The following is an 18,993-nucleotide window of genomic DNA, read 5'->3' as shown; positions in this document are numbered from 1 at the left end:
GAGTCTGTCCTCATTTGTGTGCAGCAAAAAAAAAAAAATGCCTTTTTTTTTTTTCTCAAACAATGAGTAGTGTTATCAATCTTCAGTGTTTACCAAACTCTGAAAATAATAATACTGAGAGATAGGAGGGAGTGATTGGCAGTAATTAGCTACATGTTGAGTAGTGGGGCCAAACTGGAATACAGCTCAGGTTTCACTATATTTCAGCTGTAGGAAGCTACCTTTCTTTTTTTTTTTTTTTTTTTATTTTATTTTATTTTTTTTTAATTTTTTATTGTTGGCTGTTCAAAACATTACATAGTTCTTGATATATCACATTTCACAATTTGATTCAAGTGGGTTATGAGCTCCCATTTTTACCCCATATACAGATTGCAGAATCACATCAGTTACACATCCATTGATTTACATATTGCCATACTAGTGTCTGTTGTATTCTGCTGCCTTTCCTATCCTCTACTATCCCCCCTCCCCTCCCCTCCCCTCTTCTCTCTCTGCTCCCTCTACTGACATTCGTTTGTCCCCCTTATATTATTTTTCCCCTTCCCCTCACTTCCTCTTGTATGTACTTTTGTATAACTCTGAGGGTCTCCTTCCATAGGAAGCTACCTTTCTATAAAATTTGGTTTAAGAGTTTTTTTGACTACTTGATTCTTGTTTCAAGCAAGGCCTTAAACACAGTTTGAATCCGTTTTCCTAATTTCTTCTTAAGCTCAGATTCTATTCACTTGAATTTCCAAGTTGAAACAGCATAAAAAACACTGATGAAGCTAGGTGTGGTGGCTGAGGCAGGAGGATTGAGAGTTCAAAGCCAGAATCAGCAAAAGCGAGATGCTAAGCAACTCAGTGAGAACCCTGTCTCTAAATAAAATATAAAATATGGCTGGGGATGTGGGCTCAGTGGCCAAATGCCCCTGAGTTCAATCCCTGGCACCACACTACCCCCCCTCCCCTCCTCCCCCCGCCAAAAAAAAAAACATACTGATAAAGAAGGTGGTGCTCTTAGAATTGTTTTTGTTGTGATATAGCTAAAATGCTATAAATTCATCTGTTTAAAGTATATAGTTCAGCAGGATATTCACATAGTTGTGTTGCCATTACTACTATGAAATTCTAGAACATTTTCATCACCTCATTTAGGTTTTTTGAAACAATTAAAAAGTATTTGATATACACAACTTAACAGTGTCTTATGGGCAGAGAAGCATTTGCATCTGCAATTCTGAGAATGGCTTTTTATTACTGCCAAGACAGTAATCGTTGATAATAATTCCAGAGAATTAGTCCTTCCTGCCTAGAGGTTGTTGTATTGATGGCATAATTTGTCTTTGGCTGCCCAGATCCCACTGTGGGGCTGTCACATGTCTTTTGTGTTCATGGCCCAAACTGCTTGACTCAGGTGGTTTTCACTGCCTTTTCTCCTTCATTTCAGCAAATTATGCGTACAGCCATGAAATATAACCTGGGCTTGGACCTGAGAACAGCTGCGTATGTCAATGCCATTGAGAAAGTCTTCAAAGTATACAATGAAGCTGGCGTGACCTTCACATAAATGGATCATGGTTAACTTCCTCACCACCCTCTGTAACTTCTGCTGACCTATCACAAGTTTACATGTAACTGCAGAAATCTTTCTCTCATGACTCATTAAACAATGGACACTGTTCTAAACAAGTCAATTTGATTCAACCCCTTAAGAAGAAAGAAATTAAGTTTAGGGGATCGTGTACAATCTGATGAGTGTGAAAGTAGAAATTACCTATTCCAGAAAGCCACTTAGGCATTTTGCTTTTAAATAAAAAGTATCTTCCACCTGACTATGCTGCCTTGCTCCAGGGCTCTTCCCAACACTGTCAGGGTTGTTGCCAAGGAAAGCAGTCAAGAACAGTTACTCAGTTTTACTCTGGCAGGTCTGGGACATGCTGTAACTTTGATACATGTGAGAATTAGATATATGGTTTTTGAAAGGTGGCATGGTCCTCAAATGAGTTATTGGTATTTTACATCTGCATAATAACTCAATTTTATAAGTTGCAAAAAAAAAAAAAATAAAAGCTGTCTCGTATGCATTTTATTCTCATAGAATAAAATAAGTACATGCTGCTGTAATAAAATTGCCTTGAATCACTTAATAAGCCTAACCTTGACTCAAGCAGTGAATGCCTATAAACATAGTAAATGAAAAAAGCTAGTATTTTTATAACATAAAGTAATATCATTTATAGCTTATCAGTCATATATTGTCCAACAGAAATAAAAAGCCTGATGGAGATCTGTCTTCATACCTAGAAACATTGGAGGCTATTTTTGTTAAAACTATCAGAATTTGCTAACTGCCATTATGACACATAGTCCAAAGAATGTAGAAACCTCCTTATCATGTTAATTAATTGTTCTTCCCTTTTGAAGATTATTATGTTGACTAAACCATAATTCAAGTAGAGTGTCCCAAGAAAAACCACTGGGCTCCCTGTTTGGAGTCCAGCTGGCTCTGAGCACTGCTGGTGGCCCTGACTCAACCTGTGTGTCCTCCCCTTCTGGAGGCTTTGCATTTTGCACCCAGCTTCATTAACAGCAGGCTGAAAACAACATAGGTTCTAGTGTTTATGGAGTTTTTTGGCCAGGGCCTTTTGGCCTTTTGAGCAGTGTCCCAATGAAGTTCTAGATATTTATGTAAGAATGAGCGCTTTTTTCCTCCTCCTTTTTTTTTAACGATAATGCCCTTTCACAGATTTCTAACTACTTTGTAACTGCATGACTTAACCTGGTGATAAAAGCAGTTATTAAAAGTCTACATTTTCCAAAATTTGTTTCTTTTCTGTGTTTTTATATTTAATAGTCTCTCTCTTAGTAGGATAAAACTACATCTGGATTTCAGAAATTTTGTAACAGCTGCCTATGTATCATTTCCTTATGTTGTGTCCTGAGCTACCCAAATTTTATTCCTGAATTCTTTTGCATTTTAATTTTATTAAGTAAGCTGTTCTTGGGGAGGAGATTTAATGATTAAAACTGATAAGTGATTTTTAGTGCCTTTTTAAATGAGGGGAGGTTTTGTTTGGAATAATTTAGCCACAGAATGTAAGTGCTGTTTAAAACAATACTAACTGCAATCAGCAGAATGGATTCTAGATCAGATTGCACCAATTACTTAGCTGCCAGATTTGGGGCCTAAGTTTCATTCGTTCTCTTTATCTGTCCTTCATGGTCTGCCTCATTGCTTCTGATTATGAAATCATCAGATGGACAAGCCCAGTGGCACGTGGACACAGTGAGCCCTTCTGCAGCACCTAAGTGTACTGAAGTATGTCAGGATGGAGAGAAGGATGTGAAAATAAATTCTAGAAGGTTTGGAATGATTTTGGGTAGGTCAGTACATTCAGATCATGTGAAAGTAAGATAAGTCTTAGTCATGGCGTTTGACTAAACATCAGAAATACCAATAGTGATGACTTCAGTTTGTTTGGTTTTTTGCAGTTATAGAGATTGAGCCCAAGGCTGCCTGTAAGCCAAGCAAGTGCTCTACCACTGAGCTACAGCCCCTGACCCCTGATGGTATTACAGGGGTTTTTTTTTTTGTTGTTGTTGTTTTTTTTTTTACAGGGGTTTTTGATTTCACAAAGTTGTTTAGGGCCTCACTAAATTGCTGAGGCTGGTCTTGAACTTGCAATCCTCCTACCTCAGCCTCTCCAGTCTCTGGGATTATAGGTGTGCACCACCATACCTGGCTCTGATATTGGAGTTTTTTTAAAGATTAAAATGTTGAGAGGTACTAATTGTTGATATTAAACTGTATTGTCTCAGAAATGGAGTCTATAAAGATGACCCAGCACTAGTTGATTCCTCAAGTTTTGAGCTAAAATCTGGTCAGTTATTCTTTAACTGAAATAACTCTCTAACTGAAATTTCCTTATTTATTTATAATTATTTATTGAGTAAAGATCTCCTGATTCAAAAGAAATTTATGACTCTATGCTACCATTACTAAATAAGTGAATTAATGCAGAAAATAGGAAATTATCCCATAGAGGGGTATGCCAATTAAACATGCAAGAAATAATAGAAAATTTCCACTGATACTAAAAATGTTCAGTGGGGAGACAGCTAGTCTCATAGTATCTCCCCACAATTTTTACAAAAGAAAAAAAAAAATCTCATAATTGAGGAGACTTGTCTATCACAAGATAATAATTATGACCATTTTCATTCCCTTGACAATTATTTTTTATTGTACACTTTTTTTTTTTTAACTTTACCAGTGAGTTTTTATCACTTAATGATCCAGGGTCCCAAGGTAAGAACTACCATGTACCCAAGTCCTCCTTTACCATCCTGGGAGAAGGACAGGAGAACCATGTAGAACCAGTTTAAATCTTCCCAGGAAATATGCCTTCTGCCGCATGTTCATCTTTACATGAGATGCAGGATATCGAGCAGAGGGACTTACACACATTCATACCAGTACCACATACACACACAGACATCACTCCCCATTTGCAGTCATTGCCTTCTCACAGAGATGGAAGTTAAGATAATCTGACAGCAGTTTCTGATCTGATTCCAGCTATCAAAAGAGACAGTCTTACAGTTCTTGATTTTCTTCTTCTTCTTTTTTTTTGGTTCTAGAAATTGAACCCAGGGACGCTTAACCACTGAGCTACATGCCCAGCCCTTTATGTGTGTGTGTGTGTATTTAGAGTCAGGATCTTGCTGAGTTGCTTAGGACCTCACTAAGTTTCTGAGGCTGGCTTTGAACTCGTGATCCTCCTGCCTTAGCTTCCACAGTCTGGCAGCATTACAGGTATGCACCACCTTGCCTGGCTTGATTTTGTTCTTGGTGTCTCTTGATATGATGCTGACTCCTAAAGTCGCTCTTTGAGCAGCATGTGGCTCAGTGTCTAAGCCTTTGAGTTATTTTCTCAGTGGTTGCCCTTAGGATTATAACATCTTGATTTACAACTTAATAATTAATAACAACCCATGTTAGGGATGGTGGCACACACCTATAATTCCAGCTAATTAGAATGCTAAGGCAGGAAAATTGCAAGTTTGAGGCCAGTCCGGGCATCTTAGCAAAACCCTATCTCAAAAAAATACAAAGGGCTGCTCAGTGGCAGACTGTTGCCTACCATCATTAAGCCCTGGGTTCAATCCCCAGTTCCATAAAAAAAAATAATAACTTAAAGGCATACAAAAATTTTACTCATATAGCTCTGTTCCCTTTCTGCTGTTATATCTGTATATCATATGCCAATCAATAAAGATCTAAATTATTGCTTTATACAGTTATCTTTTAAAGGAGAAAAAGGTACATTTGAGCCAGGCATTAAAGCACATGTCTGTAATTCCAGCAGCTTGAGAGACTGAAAAAGGAGGAGCTCAAGTTTTAAGATCAACCTCAGCAATTTAGCAAGGCTCTAAGCAGCTTGAGAGACCCTGTCTCAAAAGATAAAAAGGACTGGGGATATGGCTCAGTGGTTAAATACCTCTGGCTTAAATTCCCAGTATCCCCCCCCAAAAAAAAATAAATACTCAGAAGTACATTTTTATTGTCGTATATTTACCTGTTCAATTATATCTGATGTTCCCCCTTTTTCACTGTAGATTTGAGTTATTAACTACTATCCTTATATTTCAGCCTGAAAGGCTATTAATTATTTCCCATAGAGAAGGTCAGTTCTCAGGAATTCTTTTTATTTTTGTTTATCTAGAGCATGTTAACTTTTTAAAAAATAATTACTTTTTAGTTATAGGTGGACACAATACATTTATTTTATGTGCTGCTGAGGATCAAACCCAGTGCTTCATACATACTAGACCAGCACTCTACCTCTGAGCCACAACCCCAGCCCAAACTTTATTTTTTTTGGTGGGCTGGGGGGTGGGGAGCGTACTGGGGATTGAACCTAGGGATTTGTACATGTGAGGCAAGCACTCTACCGCCTGAGCTATATCCCCATCCCTTAATTTTTTTTTTTTTTTCTGTTGAGTTTTCACAAGTTCAGAAGTGAGTCTTGGAGAAATATACAATCCACCACAATAAAACAACATTAACAAAGCTTCACGGACAGGTGAAGTAAGCACTTTAGAGCTCTACTGAGCTGAATCTGAACTTGAAAGTGTGCTGTATTTAGGATGATGAATGTCCCCAAAGGCCTATAGGGTGAAGGCTTGACCCACAGCCTATGGCACTCTTGGGACATGGTGGGACATTAGGCAATGGGGCCTAGTGGAAGGAAGGTAGGTCACTGGGGAGCACTAGCCCCCAGTCCTTTGTTCTTTGCCTCCAGGCTGCATTGCAGTGACAGTTCCCCCCACTGCCTGCACTCACCATGAGGTCCTGCCTCACCACAGGCCCAAAGGCACTGGGGCAAGTTACCATGAACTGAAATCATGAGTCAGAGCAACATTTTCCTCCTTATGTAAGTTCATTATCTCAGGTGTTTTGAGTATGGTGACAGAAAACTAGCTCAGAGTCCCACCTTGCTGCATTATCATGAGAACCATAAATACTGATTAATTCTAAAATTTTTCTGATAGAGAACATGATATCAAACCATGATAACAAATAGGAAGATGAAGGCCTCTGGAAGGTAATATACTAAAACTTTACCCACAGGTAGCTACAGACAGTGTTTATATGACTTCCACCTTTTCACATCAGGTGTTTATAAGACAGATGGTCAAAGAGTTCAATCGATAATTTCCAAAGTAGGAGAAAGGAGAGGTGACCATATCAAGTGACCACCTCCCATTCTCATAATGCCAGCGGGTTTTTTTTTTTTTTTTCCTTGTTGGTATTTTATTTTTGTTGTACTGGGGATCAAACCCAGGGCTTCACACATGCCTGACAAATGAGCTCTAGCACTGAGCCTTATCCCCACTTCCCCACACCACTTTCAATTTGTCTGGAGAGTCAACTGCAATAGTATAAGATTTTCTCGGGTTTTTCAAAGAGATGGAATGCTATAGTTAGGCAGACTCTTCACGAAGTCAGGAATGTTGGGGTCCTGGGCTCCAGTCTGGTCTGGACATTGGTTTCTGCTGACCTCTGCATACAGAGCAATTTTCTCATTGCTTTCCTAATGGAGAAAAATTATAGAAATCCTTACTCCACCATTTTTGCTGACGTAACTCTCCCTTTTTATATTGCTATTTATAACATGCATAGTTTGATAGAAGTTGATTTCATGCCCCTCATTGCAGAGCACAGGCAGCAAAAAGAAAATGAGAGTAGAAGTGCTTACTCTAGAACAACAACCTGCAAAGTTAAGTTAGGGAGTTGTGGGCAGTGTTTCTCCAGCTCTCTGAGAATGAACAATCTGTTTAAGTGATGGTATGTGGTCTTATTGCACAGTGACTAGTGTACATGCAACTTGCCAGGCAAGTTCAACAACCCAAGCTGTTCTACATCCTGTTCAGCAAGAATCGTCCATTGATCACCCCTGAAGATCCAGGCAATAGTCAAATTACTGTAAATTTCCAATCTCAGCTACTTGTTACCAAGTAGTAATGGAGTTTGCAAAACAGCAAATTTTGAGTAGGATTTCTTTAGAAAACGATCCTGAATAAAGTAATACAGTCCTCTACAACCACATCTTTGGGGAAAAAAAAATCTATTATCTGGGTGTGGTGATGCACTCCTGTAATCCCAATTACTCAGGAGGCTGAAATGGGAGGATCCCAAGTTTGAGGCCAAATTCAACAACACCCTATTGCAAAATGAAAAAAAAAAAAGGCTAGGATGTAGCCCAGTAATAGAGCTAAACTCTGAATTCTATCCCCAGCATCACCAAAAAAAAAAAAAAAGTAAAAAAGTTATTGGTTTTCTCTTAAACAAACATAAGGGAAACAGGTTAAAAAAATTTTTTTTCCTCTACATATGCTATCAGCTTTTTCCTTATACAGTTATTTTTGCTTCTACATGTATATTTTATAACTTGTTGATAATTAGACACACCCTCATGATATATGTACATTTCCCCTCATTTTTAATAGCCTCAGAATATTCCATTACAAATACATACAATATTTGTTGGCCAATCCCAGTTGATGGTCATCTGGACCTGGGTCCCATTTTTTTAAGCTAAGGAATTTATAATACAGTAGAATTCATATGTATCAACTCTATGTTGTGTGTGACGCCTAATAAACACCAGAACTTGCTACACATATGATATCCGATAGCATTTTAGGATATTAACAACCTCTCACTATTACAGATGTGCCATAATAAATCTGAATATGCCTTTTAGGCCCCTGTGTGTAGCTGTGCACACCTGAAAAAGAAAGTCCTAAAAACCGATTTCCCATTCAAAGCAGGTGTTCTACTTTATTCTGCCACCCACAATAATTTTAGCCCTCTAAGCTTAGGTTTTAGAAAGGGGAAGTTCAAAGTCATCAGGAACCAACTGAGATACAATGTTCAACTCTAGCTGGGCAGTGGCAAGTGTAGACCAGAAATATAGTAAGCAACTAATTCATTCTTTAATCAAAGCACACTTTTTTCTACTTCCTAAGAAAAAACAGCTCCCAGCTCTATTGTTACACATCATTTCCTCTTTTGTATTCCAAAACTTTTAAGCTCAATGCTGCTTACACATGTGTAACCTGTGCAGTACTGACTTGCTATCAACAAATGGACCTGACACAAGGCCCCAGTGGAGATTCAACAGCAGCTTCTAGGGCCACTCAGCAGTGGACTCAGGGCCTGTTTGACCCAGTTCCACAACTATACAGCAGAAATGTTGTCAGAGCCTCTTGCAGAACGTGAAGCAGTTTAGTGGGAGCCTGCCCTGCCAAACTTCTCATCAGATTGGTCTGTTACCTTCCTTGAGTCCTACAAGAGCATTTCAGGGAAGACCCAAAGAACATGCAAGAAAAATTTGGGTTCTCCCTCTAGGTGTCATTGAAGCATCAAGGTGTTTAAAAATCGTATTTTCTGGGGAAACAGTCTTTTCACAGAGCCCAGGATGGAAGGGTAGCTCCTGGTAGAACACAAGATTAGCAAGAGAGAGGTGGATGCAGTAAGAAGAAAGGAGGGAGAGAGCAGCAGATAACAATGCAATAGTTTGCTGCTCAGGCACAGAGGTGACACATGCTTGTCATTCCACCTACTCCTAAGGCTCCTCAAAGAGGGGGATCGCAAGTCCAAGTCCAACCTGGCAATTAAGAACCTTTCTCAAAATAAAAGATGTAAAGGATTGGGATGTGGCTCAGTGACAAAGTTTCACTGGGTTCAATCCCCAGTACCAGGTTAAGGGGCAGGGAAGCTGCCTACTGACATGAGAAACCACAGAAGCATCTGATGCATCAGCTGACTCATCATAGAAAATGACCTGACCCACTGGCAGGTGCTTGCCATGCTGGTGTGTTCTCCAGTGGACTTACAAGAAATCCTAAAAATACCTTCTCAGAGACTGGAGGTGCCCTGCAGTGCTAGGGTGCATGCTCAGCAAGTGTGAGGCCCTGAGTTCAGTCCCCAGCACCCAAACAAAAACTTTGCCTAGTGTTTCCCTTGAAAGAGAAATAAGTCAAGGACTCAGTGTACACATTCCTCAGCTTTTTATTCAATATAGAGAGGGTCCGCTGTGGTCGCCAGCAGGCTCACTGTCCCAGTTTGCCCAAGCCCTCTGCCGCGTGGGTGACAGCATCTGTGACAGTGTTGGTCACTCTCTCGGTGACTTCTTTCACCACTTTCTCTCCCGACTCTTGGGCATTCTTTAAGGCTTCAGCAAGGGCTATCAGGAAGAAAAACAGAGAAAATGTCAGGGTGAACACCTCCCTATGCTCTTCATGTCACTTGGAGAGGCAGGGGGCTGTGGCAATCTGACAAGAGCAACTCCTGGATACATCCCATGGGGCAGAGGCAGAATAAATTCAAACCTGGTTCTCCTGGGGCTGGGGTTGAAGCTCAGGGGTAGAATGCTTACTCAGCATGCACAAGGCCCTGGATTCAGTCCTCAGTAACGCAAAACAAATTTGGTTTTATATCCCCAACAACTTGCCTTTCTTCAGTTTGAATGAGACTGAGTATCTGCTCATGGGTTCACTGGCTATTTATTCTTCATTTTTCTGTTCATATCTTTTACTCTTTTTTATATTGGGTTGTTAGATCAGATTATGATTTCTATTATACATATTTTGCCTCAGCCTGTGGCTTTTCTGTGTATGTGGTACTGTGGTTGCACCCAGGGGTTACTGCATGCTGGGCAAGTGCCCTACCACTGAACTACACCCCCAGCCCTGTTTATTTTATTTTGACACAGTCTCACTAAGTTTCCCAGGCTGGCCTTAAATTTACAATCCTGCTGCCTCAGCTTCCCAAGTAGCTGGGAATACATGGGAGCACCACCACCACTGGCTTATTATTTTATATGTTAAATGTTTTGTCCCAGTGTCTGCCACATTATCTTTTGACACCTTGCATTGATATTGCACAGAGAGGACTACCTGGATGGAACCTAAACACAAAGTTTGGTATGAACTGATAATTGCATACCAATGGAAAGGATACAACACTGGGGCTGTGAGGGGGACTGACCTTTGACTTTGTTGGGTAAAGAAGGGGTTGGCCCCACCTAGCTTTCCTTTCTTCATTCTGTCCTCCATCTCTTCAACTTCTGGTTTGTTGTTGTTGTTGTTGTTGTTGTTGCAGAAATAGGGATTGACCCCAGAGTGTTCTACTGCTGAGCTACATCTTCAACCCTTTTTACTGTTTATTTTGAGATAGCATCTCCCTAAGTTGCCTATGCTAGCCTCAAATTGACAATCTTCTTGCTTCAGTCTCAGTGGCTGGGATTGTAGGCATATGCCACTATATGCTGGACTTGTTCTTCTTATTTTTTTGGTTTCTTGCTGATGCTGAAAATTGCATGCCAGACCTCATGCATACTAAGGCAAGCTCTCTACCACTGAGCTCCATTCCCCAGCCCTTTCTTCTGACCTTCTCTCCTTTCCACCTTTTCACTCTCATTTTCTCTTTCCTTCCATTTCTTCCTTCTCTCCTTCCCTCTTTGCCTCTGTCCCACCTCACTCCAACCCCAGCCCTCATTACCTTTCTCTCCAGCCTGCTTGGCATGCTCCACCACATCCTTCACCACTTCCTCCACAGCATGAACTAAAAAAAGGAGACAAATTCAGACAATTTCAGAGACAAAGTCACCATGCAAGCCTGCTTCCCTTCCCAGCACCTCTGGACACCCAGGGTGGAGCTCCAGGATGCCACCCCCAGCCAATTCAGGCTGGCACAGAAGGGAGCTGAGGAAGCCTGATGAGGACACAGGGCCCTCCATGCTCCTCAGCCTGGTAGGGCGCGAAGTCCTGGGATCAAGCCTCTTGCCAGCTGGGGACCAGGAGCCAAGGCCTACCTTGTTGGCCAGGTCACCACACCTCTCAGGTTGATCTGGCTGTCCTGCCTTGACAGAATCCCTAAGCCTCCTCCGGGGAAACCACATCCCTCAAAGGAGTGCCCTCAGGAAGAGGGCATTCCCTGTTTACCTTAGGGGGTTTTACAGTTTGGGTGGTAACAACCTACAACCAAAACGTTTTGGAGTCAAAACTGGTTCTAAAATCTAACTCCAACTTCCTCTGCTTCCTCTGCCATATCCCCTCATCATCATCCAGTGGAAATCATACACAACTCACAAGTCTAGGGAAAGACTAAAGTGCGTGGTCCACACCAGCTGTGGAGTTAAAAGTGAAATGCAGACAGCTCTGCACCTGTTGACAAAGAGAAGAGCAGGCCTGGGCACAACCTTTTCACCATCATGTCCCACAGGTGGGACCTGGATATTCTTCCCCCAGTAGCTGCAGACCTTTGCCCACAAAACTAGTTGCTGAATTCTTGGAAAAAATGGGAAAATGTTCTCATGGACTTTGAATCAGACTCATTTGTTTCATAACTTGGAAATTCTTGAAGCTTTAAAATTATGATGGAAATTAAAATCCACCATCCTTTTTCAGCACAGGCTGTGAGAACAGGCAGTTTTGACACAGAAGGGCACCCAACTTTTCAGAGGAAAGGATCCAAATTGCCAGCTGCTCACCCAGCACCTGTGTTCCTCACCTGTCCCCATGAGCCTCATCTGGCCTGGCCTCTCTTCTACCAAGGATCTTAGATTAGGCTCCACAGGTAGAGAGGGCTGCTTGGGGCAGTGAGGCTCTGAGGGCTCCACCCTCAACTGCCCTCCCCAGCATCTGCAGCCCATAGCTCCATCTCTCCTGATGGGGTGATAGGCCAGGGTTCCCAATGGACCCTCAGTGGGCCTCAAGGCCTGGCCTGATTCCTGGGATCAGCTTGGGACAGGCCCAGTCAAGCCTGCCCTGACCCCACACAGGGGGAAAGAAGCCCTAGGTCCTTACCAGCTCCCTCAGTGGCCTTCTCTGTGCGATGGGCCAGGCCCTCAGCTGCCAGCTTCCCCAGGCCTCCCAGCATCGTGCAACAGCAGGCAGTGACAGACAGGATGCTGGGGACTGAACCAGTGTGCTTTTATAGATAACTCTGATGTCTCACTAAGCACCAAACCATCACCTGACCTGTAAGAAGCTGGGCAGATGAGTCACTGGAGATGACAGCAAGAGGAAGAGGCTGGGTGGGGCATGCCAGGGCAGGGCACTGCCCCTCTTACACTGAGACACCCCACAGTGCCCCCACCCATGTCCTAGGAACCCTGTGCAGGAGAAGGACAGGGAACAGTTCTGAAGCTGGGGAAGAGAAGTCAGTTGGGGCAGGGGCCTGGGTGCTCTAGGGGAGGACAGCACTCAGAGACAACCGTCCTACCAGCTCAGACCCTGGTATGCACCTGGTGAAAATGCCCAGGATTCCCCGTCTGCTAATCAAGGTTCCCAGTGTGGCCTAGACAGGATTTTGGAGGTTCTAGGGATGTGGGGACTCAGTTATCGCCTGAGGTCAAGCACACAACAATGGTGGTGGGCTGTGCTTGTAGCTCAGTGGTACAGCACTAGCCTAGCATGTGTGAGGCACTGAGTTTGATTCTCAGCACCACATAGAAACAGATAACAACAAAGGTCCATCAACAGGTAAAAAAATATTAAAAACAAAAAAAAAGTAGTGGGCACCACCCCTCTTCCCATTCTTAAGGACCTTGGCTCTCCAAACAGAGGAGGTCACAGCCTTGAGCCAGGTAGTCACCCTGACTTTCCAGTCAGTTGATTATCATTCACTTGTGCTCCTGAGTGGCCCAGTACTGGCGCAGCCAGCATGTGGAGGAATCCTGACCTCAATTCATTTTGGAGTACAGTCTGTAGGGGAGGATCTGAGAGATCAGCAAGAAGATCTTCTAGGTCTAAGGAGGTTTTCTGGCCCTAGCTAGAATTCCACAGAAAGCAGCTTTACTGGCCCTTTACACACGTCACACATGGAACAGGGCCAGACTTCCTCCTTGGTTACTCAGAATAGAGATGCCTCAAGCCACATGCTATATGTTGCCTCCCTTAATCACTAGCCCAACGTAAGCATCAGTTTCCTCATCTATAAAATGGGAACAACTATGCCTTCCTAGCTGTGGCACTGATAAACAGTGGGACAAAGTATGCAAGCTCTCTGTAAATACCTGTTTCCTCCATGTCATCACCACTGTGCTAAGGAAGTACCCCTGGGCATTGAGTCCTGGCCAACCAGTGGAGTGGGCTAAGGAGTGGTTGGGGAATAAGTCTCCTTGGAGACAGAGGGCTGAAGGATGTGACTCCCACTGGCCAGGAGTTGAGATGAGAAGATCTTCCACCTTCCTGCTCCTTGGTTCAGGCCTAGAACAGGAGTCAGAAACTGCCCTCCCCATACTGACTCCCTTATCCCTCAGAGCCCTGGGTGTGGTGGAGCCTAATTAGTGTTTACCAGTCCATGAGCCTTCACAGCCTGGGTCATACGGAGCTGAGGCCCTCTCCCAGTCCTGAGAGAGGTTGGGAGGGCTCAGAGCCAAGGCCAGCCTCCCTGGGGTGGGTAGAGTATGCTGGGGGCAGCAGGACCTCAGGATCCTGCCTGAGGCCACAGCCCACACCTATCACTGCCACCTCCCTTGGGCAGAGATGGATCAAGGCTAAAACAATTTCGAGGAGGCCTCATTAACAAAAGGATTACAATAATTCTCCACCTGCAAGTTATCCAAGTAGACACCTATGACCCGGGGAACCTCGGAAGAACCATGAAGGTGTGGACTGTGGAACTTAAGCAGCTCCAGATGACCCTATGCTGCCCTTGTTACAGCTCCAGAGGCCACCCAGGGCAAGGGTGGTGGAGGTCGGGGAGCCAGGGAAGCTGATGGGACGGGGGCAGAGGGACACATGAGGATGCTCCCTGGACCCATCAAACCCCTTTTCTGTTTCCTTGGAGGTTGTGTGTGACTCTCACCTCCATAGTGGCCCTCTCTGCCCCTCCCCTGAGAAGTGATACCCACCTGCTTCCAGACCCCACCCCACAAGCCCCAGCTAGTGTGCTTGTCAGAGATCCCCTCTCAGGAGCTCACCAGCCCTGACAGACCCTCCTCAGAGCTCAGCCCCTCAGCAGGGCTCTGTCCACAGGAGCCTGCCTGGAGCCCTGCCCACTGCAGCCTCTTTGAACAGCTGCCTTTCCTCTCCCTCTCAGATACTGCTGTCCCATCTCCCCCTGCGCAGGAGATCCTATCCCTCTTTAATACACTGCCTCAAGGTGACCACCTCAATGAGGACGCTCTAGGGCCCTTTGCCTAGAGACAGGTTCCAAATGCCTGATACAAGAAGGCAAGGGACCAAACTTCCAGGACTGGACGTGGACACCAGACTTCTGCTCTGGCCTGGGTCTAGTCCTGCTTGGTTTCCCAGCTCCAGCTATAACCAATACCTATCCTTCCAGCCCAGCCCACAAGCCCCAGCCGACCCTCTACATTGCACCCCAGAGGCTGCATAACCTCACCAGCGACCCTCCTAACCAGGAATGGATTCTGGTCTGAGGAGCTGAGCTCAAACAACTCCTGCAAGAGAACAATTTCAAGTGTCTGGATCAAGTTGAAGATGACTCAGGCGGGGCCCACCCTCTACCACCTCATCTTGGAAGAGAGCCCCAACAGAAAGGCCTTGAGCCCAGGCACCCATGCTAGCATATCCTGAGTCAGAAGGTCAAGTCCACCTCCCCTTGGACAGGAAGAATCTGGTGTTGACAGGAGTAGACTAATTCTTCAAGGGAAAATCGCACAATAATTGAACAGCAGGCTGAATCATCAAATCAAAGACAACCAATTTTCTAATAGCAATTTGCAACTTAGCTATTACCAATTCCTTTTTTAATGTTTATTTTAAGTATTTAAATATTTAAGGATGTCCCAAATGTCTGAAGCATGGCTTTTAGTTGTTTGTTTGTTTTTTAAAAACAGAGATTGAACCCTGGAATGCTTAACCACTGAGGCATAACCCCAGCCCCTTCTATTTTTTATTTTAGGACAGGGGCTTGTTAAATTGCTGAGGCTGGCTTTGAACTTGCAATCCTTCTGCCTTGGCCACCCCAGTCCCTGGGATTATGGGTGTACAACCCAGTACCTGGCTAAGCAAGATATTTCATTGTGTGGTTTGGGCTAAGCTGTCACAAACATCAAAAGTTTTGTGATGGTCCATTCTGCCTAGGCCTCCTCCTACTTGTGCTTCATGAATTTGAGCTCATAGTATATGCTGTGCCCACAGATTCTGCACACACTGACCCCTCGCTGCCACAGGGGAACCTGTCTCATCCAGATGCTGGACACTTTTTAGTCAGCAAGGGAAGAGGTGCCCAGCATAAGGACCTTCACACATCCATGAGAATCAATCAGGCTCCTAGGTCCATTGAAAGGGCACTTGAGTAAAGGGACTGTTCATGGAGATGGGAACAGGCTTAGGGACCAATGAGCAATGGTGAAGCACCCAGTGAGCAGCAGTAGGGGCAGTTTTATCTCCTGGGTCTACAGGGGCAGGAGAGGCCTTCACAGCCTCCAAAAGGAGCCATGGCTATAAAAGAAAATGTCAGCAGACAGGAACCACCACCATTATTAGAGGAACAAAGCTGACCCCAAACCATGCCCAGCAAGGAGGTACCTGGGAGAATCACTATTTCTCCCCCTGTCCACTTTCCTAGAATGTTCCCTCTGGGCTCAACCCAGTCACAGTCAGAGGGAGGGGGCCAGGCAGGGAGGAGCAGTGTGTGTGGACAGTGTGTGTGGACAGAGCAAAGGGAGAAAGCCTGCCAGACTTCCAGGTCTGGGGCAACATGGTAGTGGTTAAATTCTAAAGGGTCCATGTCTCCTTCCAACTATAGGGAGCAACCAGAAGAAGCAAAGGAAGGCCACCGGCAGCTCAGGTGCAGGAAGCCAGGGAAGTGAGGAGGAACAGGGAGTGGGGAGGGACCAGAGGGAGGGTCTCCACTGTTGCCAGCCACATAGTCCCAGGAGGAGAGGACTCTCAGAAAGCTCCCCAGAACAGAACTGAGGTCTGAGGAGGTGAAGAATGATGGAGAACCGTGCCCAAGGAAGTCCAGAGGGGGGCTGTCAGAGAGAAAGGGAGTCCTGGGAGACAAGGGCTTAGTCTTAGAGGTTGCCACAGGGGACAGAAGGATGGTGGTAGAATATTCCTGAAACTCATTTGGTTTCCAAGAGGCACAGAGGTCTTGAGTCCAACACCCTTGTGAAGGTATGGCACTCCCCTGCTCTATCACTCCCCAAGTGGTGTCTGGGAAAATGAACTTCATTTTGTTGTGGTGGTTTGGTTGTCTGTCATACTGAGGATTGAACCTAGGGACACTTTACCACTGAACCAATCTCCAGCCCTTTTTGTTTTTTATTTGGGACAGGGACTTGCTAAGTTGCTGCAGCTGTCCTCAATTTGTGATCCTCCTGCCTAAGCCTCATGAGCCTGTGGGATTACAGGCATGCACCACCTTTCATGATGACTTGACTTGTTTGTAATTGGGCTACTTTGTTGTTGAATTGTAGGAGCTCTTTATATACTATGAGTATTAACTTCTTATCAAATATACAATTTGCAAATATTTTCTCCACTTAAGTTTTCACTTTGTTGATTGTGTTACTTGATGCACAGAAGTTTTTACATTTGTTGCAGTCTAGTTTAACTATTTCATTTTGTTGCCTGTGTTCTTGGTATCAGATCCAAGAAGTGATTGTCAAATCAAGCATCATGAAGCTTTTCCCTGTTTTCTTGTAACAGTTTTATAGTTGTTGTTATTTATGTTGTTATGCTCGAAATCGGGACCCCCAAAAGACCACCAGAGACCAAGATCTATGTAAGCAGCAAAGAGGTGTTTATTGCGAGCTAGCTGGGTCCTCCACGCGCACACAGCAACTGGTGATGCTGAGAGACCCTGAGCCCAGGGTTTGCAGCAGTTTTATACACTCTTTGGGGAAGGCAAGAACCCCCACATACATCATAGCATCTCTTCGCAAATCATCACACACCGAGGGAAAATCATAAAACAACTCTAAAGCATGATTAGCACAGTCACTGGCGGGAACAAATTGGGTAAGGGTGATTGACTAGTAAAAGAGAGGGGTTCCTTTGAACTGATTGGTTTAAGCCACGAGGGGAGTACATGCTGAACTACATGGTTTCCCAATATGTTATCAACCACCATAAACTACTGGGAGAGTCGTCTGGAATCCCAGGTATTTTCCTGGTCTCATGCTGATCGGTGGCTGTTAGGGGGTTGCTGTGGGTCCTCACCTAGCCTGACTGAGTCAGGGACACCTAGTGCAGCAGATCTCCCCAGTTATTTGTAGATAAACAAGGGTATGTGCCTAGGAGTGCTCTGTGGGTCTTTCCAAGGACAAGGGTCGTGCCCCCTTCCTTGGATAGGCTTTGCTCTGAGGTAGAGGCTGGTTTTTCAATGTTTTTGCTTGTGGTTGGTTTTGTTTTGTTTTTGTTTATTGTTTTTTTCTGTGTGAGTGTGTGTTTCAGTGCTAGGGATGGATCCCAGGGCCTCACAGATGCTTAACAAACACTCTACCACTGAACTACATCCCTAACCCTTTTAAAATTTTTAATTTGGTGATAGGGTTTCACTAAGTTGTTCAGTCTGCCCTCAAACTTGCAGTCTTTCTGCCTCAGTCTTTGAGTAGTGGAGATTACAAGCATGCATCTCCATGTTTGGCTTTTTCATTTGTTCATTTGACTTGGGGTCTCCTTATATTGCCCATGCTGGTCTCAAACTTCTGGACTCAATCCATCCTCCTGCCTGAGTCTCCCTGAAAAACCAGCCTCTATCTCAGAGCAAAGCCTGTCCAAGAAAGGGACATGACCTTTGTCCTTGGAAAAACCCACAGAGCACTCCTAAGCACATTTCCACCCTGCTAAGTTGTTTATCTACAAATAACAGGAGAGATCTGCTGCCCCAGGTGTCCCTGACTCAGTCAGGCTAGGTGGGGATCCATAGCAGCCCCCTAGCAGCCACCAATCAGCATGAGACAGGGAAATACCTGGGATGCCAGATAACCCTCCCAGTAGTTTATGGTAGTTGATAACCTGTTGGGAAACCATGTAGTTCAGCACGTACACCCCTCTTGGCTTAAACCAATCAGTTCAAACGAATACCCCTTTTGTACTGACCAATCACCCCTACCTAACTCATTCCCACCAGTGAATGTGCTAATCATGTTTTAGAGTTGTTATGTAAGGGTAAAAGAAATTGAAGTTAAAGCGTAAAAGTTAAAGGGTAAAAGACCGGGTGTTGTAAAGTTTCTAAGCTGCAAGGTCTGAGTTAAAATGTAAAGGATTAGGTATTGTTAGGTTTCTATGCTACCTGCAAAACCTGAAATTTCTGTAGCTGTTAAGACAATGCTTGGAACTGCCCAGGAAATATTTCCCCTGACTATTTGGTTGTTTAATAAGGGCTCTGTGTGGTCGCACGTAGGCATTGCAGGGCCTGGACCAATCAGTTTAAATGTAACCCCCTCCTTAGGAATGACCTATCACTCCAGCCTGACCTGTTCCCACCAATGAATGAACTAATCATGTTTAGGA

The 18,993-nt window shown here is 44.1% G+C and overlaps 2 protein-coding genes across 3 annotated transcripts in view; one reads left to right on the top strand and one right to left on the bottom strand.

The window, feature by feature from the left end:
* Positions 1-2,806, top strand: part of Glud1 (glutamate dehydrogenase 1) — a 99,890-nt gene extending 97,084 nt beyond the window's left edge. For both annotated transcript variants that reach the window (XM_058581066.1, XM_046449906.2), the window contains one exon: positions 1,433-2,806. In XM_058581066.1, coding sequence (XP_058437049.1) covers positions 1,433-1,552 — 120 coding nt within the window. In that variant the 3' untranslated portion in view covers positions 1,553-2,806. The remainder of the gene's footprint in view (positions 1-1,432) is intronic.
* A 6,741-nt stretch (positions 2,807-9,547) lies between these two features.
* LOC124096229 (protein FAM25C) lies at positions 9,548-12,522 on the bottom strand. The gene is made up of 3 exons (XM_046449899.2): positions 12,364-12,522; positions 11,057-11,119; positions 9,548-9,740 (listed from the first exon to the last, which is right to left on the bottom strand). Exons 1-3 carry the CDS (start codon positions 12,434-12,436, stop codon positions 9,607-9,609), a joined length of 270 nt encoding a protein of 89 aa, XP_046305855.1. The 5' UTR covers positions 12,437-12,522; the 3' UTR covers positions 9,548-9,606.
* Between the last annotated feature and the right edge of the window lie 6,471 nt (positions 12,523-18,993).

This window comes from Marmota monax, unplaced genomic scaffold, assembly GCF_021218885.2.
Source record: "Marmota monax isolate L192 unplaced genomic scaffold, Marmota_monax_Labrador192_F-V1.1 WCK01_AAM20220418_F8-fsc00004, whole genome shotgun sequence".
In the NCBI taxonomy this organism is placed as follows: domain Eukaryota; kingdom Metazoa; phylum Chordata; class Mammalia; order Rodentia; family Sciuridae; genus Marmota; species Marmota monax.
Note: the sequence above shows the minus strand (reverse complement) of the source record. Positions and strands in the feature narration are given on the sequence as shown.

Coding starts and splice junctions, on each gene's coding strand:
- LOC124096229 (XM_046449899.2), bottom strand. CDS start 12,436: ATGCTGGGAGGCCTGGGGAAGCTGGCAGCTGAGGGCCTGGCCCATCGC. Junction 11,120..12,363: donor GAAGGCCACTGAGGGAGCTG/GTAAGGACCTAG, acceptor TCCTTTTTTTAG/TTCATGCTGTGGAGGAAGTG. Junction 9,741..11,056: donor CAAGCAGGCTGGAGAGAAAG/GTAATGAGGGCT, acceptor TCTTCCTGATAG/CCCTTGCTGAAGCCTTAAAG.